At 47.5% G+C, this 3337-nt stretch overlaps 1 protein-coding gene across 1 annotated transcript in view; it reads right to left on the reverse strand.

Moving 5' to 3' along the window:
• Nucleotides 1–79: 79 nt before the first annotated feature.
• The window catches only part of LOC117940108, a 23118-nt gene continuing 19860 nt past the window's right edge, over nucleotides 80–3337 (reverse strand). Inside the window, exons 7-8 of the mRNA XM_034865491.1 lie at nucleotides 1548–1630; nucleotides 80–1460 (exon numbers count right to left, since the gene is read on the reverse strand). Coding sequence (XP_034721382.1) covers nucleotides 1293–1460; nucleotides 1548–1630 — 251 coding nt within the window. The 3' untranslated portion in view covers nucleotides 80–1292. The remainder of the gene's footprint in view (nucleotides 1461–1547; nucleotides 1631–3337) is intronic.

A 3337-nucleotide genomic window follows, 5' to 3' on the forward strand; every position in this document is an offset into this window, starting at 1 on the left:
GAGACTCCACCAGCTGACTTCCTATTGGCTGTTGGACAGGAGACGTCTCCTACGTCCTAAAACCAGCCTCTGGAGACTGGTTTGAGTCTATGTTCTTAAACAGTTTTGTTTTGTCACAAATCTTTGGGCTGAACCGGATTTTATGAAATAAGAAACAGCTTTAATTACAAAAATTACAAAGTAAATCCATCATTACACAATAAGTAAATTCCTGAACTCCAAAAACAACCAGTTGTTAAGAAATTAGATGAAATGTGTGAAAGCAGCCTCTGGTTTTTAACATGGTCCTGCGTGTGCGAGCTACAGGACTCTGAGTCCTTCAGAGCTTTCTGGACTCTCATGATAAATCATAATAAAGGATTTAGAGGACATCTGATTGGGAATAATCACATGATTGTTTAGAGTTGACTCACATCTTGAATCAGTTGTAAATGTCCTTTAAAGGGATGTTTTAGTTTTTAAAGGTCAGGTGGAGGTCGTGACGGGACGTAACCCGGTGGGAACTCAGATCACATCACCAGGACCTGCAGATACCTTTAGTCCTGAGGACAGAACCATCTGGAAGGACTGAAACTCAACTGGACTTTCTAAAGACTCTTTTCTTTATCCCAGGTACGACTCGCTGGACAAGCCAAAGAAACAGAGATGGCGGCGTGGGGGGGTTTGGCCCGGGTGGATGCTGAGACTCAGGGGTAGCTGGTTCAAGGTTCTGGACCACTCCTCCCAGTTAGACCTTATAGGAAACTAACGGTCTTTACAGCTGCTTTCTAGGATAAGGATCTTTTGAACTCGTTTTGGGGTTAGGAGGGCTGATACTGGGCCAATGTCAGATGGTTGTTCCCATCAGTCCCTCAGACTCAACAACTCAGGACCAGATGGTCCAGGATGGAAGAAACCAGAGTTACCCTTTAATTGTTCTTGGGAATAGCAAAGCTCTTTACACATGTTGGGAATACCAGGGGGTTTCAGTGGTAATAAAGTAATATATTAGATATGATTCTTCAAATCAAGGTGTTCTGTAGAATATGTGACCCAATTCTGGTGGTCCTGGGTCCATCCTTAGGACCCTCTCTGGGTCCCTAAAACAGGGTCTGGACATGTGGGAAGAATAAGACTTGTCAGTAAAATTAACTTTTTAAAATTCATATTATCTCCCAGATTAGCCCCAGAGACCCCGGACTTTGTACACAAGTACCCAGCATGAGTCTTGTAAGGGTAAATAAATGGGAATAATTCCAAGTGGGGATGAAAAGGGGCATAAATGCTGGACCTCCATGAGGTCCTCGGAGGTCCTACTCTGCTCCCTGAGCTTCTTCCTCTTCAGTCGGCCCTCCTTCAGCTGCAGGGACACCCAGGTTATAATAATCTGGATCAGTCTTCTTCTGTCTGCAGGGCAGCTGCCCCCTGCTGGCCTGGAGACCAGTCTTCTTCTGTCTGCACGGCAGCTGCCCCCTGCTGGCCTGGAGAGACATGACAGAACACAGATGTGACTTCCTGCTTCACTCCTCTCTTCATTGGTGGAGACAACAGAGAGAGAGAGTCCGTACCCTACAGTAGAAGTAAAGAACGAGGTTCTCCAGCAGCAGAACCAGCAGCAGCACGGTCGCTCTGATGATTAAAGACCTCGGATCTGATGGAACACATGGACAGTAAACACATCACACACCACCACGAGTCCAACAGCTCCCATTAAACACCTGAAACTGACCAGAAATCTAAGATCACTGCAACATGGACACTTATCTCTCACACTTAGTACGCTGCATAACGACTTTATATCATAGCATGGTCAGAGCTCTGTGATTGGTCACATCAGAAGGTGATTCTCCTAGGACAGGGGTCAGCAACCCGCGGCTCCGGAGGCGCATGTGGCTCTTTGATCCCTCTGATGCGGCTCAGCTTTTAAAAAATAATTAATGAATATATAATTTAAACTTATTTTATTTTAATTCGTACAGCAAATTAAAGACATCAGTTCAGCTGTGACTGTGAGTCTTAAGACCTCCTCAGCTGCCTGGGAGGAGTCTAAAAGAGAACCACATTTGCGATGCGAGAGGACGCTGGCGCTGTTTAGTCGCCGCTTTTCCCTCTGCTTTTCTACTCTTTCCTTCCTCCTGTTTTGTTTTGTTAGTGTCTGTCTTCACACTGCCTCTGGACAGCCTTTCAGCTGTTTCCTGATGCCGCTCGGCATCTTGCCCGGACTACTGCCCCGTTGGTTTGCCGCTAGCTGGCTGCTCATGCTCATTCAACGCGTGGTGGCTAACTCTAGCTACATCAGCGGCTAACCCAATTTCCTAGCCTGTCTCTCCGGCAAAACTCCAACCAGAAGCAGCCGTGACCTATACCATCATCTATGGCTTGCTGTGGATCACCTTGGCACTTACATCAGTCATCCATCTCTGTGTCCCTCGCCCACTGCTAACTGCTGCCACGCAGTTATCAGTCCCTCTGCTCGGCATCATGTTCAAATACTCAACTCTGCAACTGGCTGAATTAATCAACTTCTCCATTCCATCATGCATCCCGGTCGTCAAACAGCTCGGACTTCTTCGACGACCCCGTTACATCCACACAAGCTGTTGCCGCAAGTTTGTCTATCTTCACCACGGACAATCCATTCCATCCATCTGGTCCCCGGCCCGCTCTGTCGCACTTATTCCACGTCATCGGAGCGCTTCCCCGACTGCGTCACATACAGTTGAGCGCACCGACAGGCTGCACGAAAAACCCGGACTGGACTCGAGCGGGATTCACGCTTCACCTATACCTGTTCTCCAATCATCTACAAATTTTCTCGCTGTCTTTCCCCAATTCCATTACCCCCCCACACGCACTGTTAACTGGGACAACCTCAGATCTTTCCAGCCTGCCCCCATCTCACCATGCCAACTTTGCCCTCCTCAACACCCGCTCAATCAACAATAAAGCCCCTGTCCTTCATAATCTAATCCTCGACATCTCGCTGGACTTTCTTCTGCTCACCGAAACCTGGCAACAACCCAACGACTTCTTTTTCCTCAACCAAGCATCCCCCACTGGATACATTTACATTTGCAAACCCCGCCCCTCCCGCCGTGGTGGCGGCCTTGCCGTCATTTACAGTCAGAACTTCCGGATCACTGAACTCACCCTCCCCTCTGTTTCCTCATTTGAATATCTCTCATATAGGTCTCAATATCTTTCACAAAAAATCTCAAATTGCACTGGAAATTCTAAACAGTTGTTTGCATCAATAACCTCTCTTCTCAAAGCTCCTACCTGTGGACCTGCTGACACCAGTATAGGCCAGTGCAATAGGTTCATGGACTTTTTCACCAACAAGGTGGCTTCAATCCGG

Source organism: Etheostoma cragini, unplaced genomic scaffold (assembly GCF_013103735.1).
Source record: "Etheostoma cragini isolate CJK2018 unplaced genomic scaffold, CSU_Ecrag_1.0 ScbMSFa_1714, whole genome shotgun sequence".
In the NCBI taxonomy this organism is placed as follows: domain Eukaryota; kingdom Metazoa; phylum Chordata; class Actinopteri; order Perciformes; family Percidae; genus Etheostoma; species Etheostoma cragini.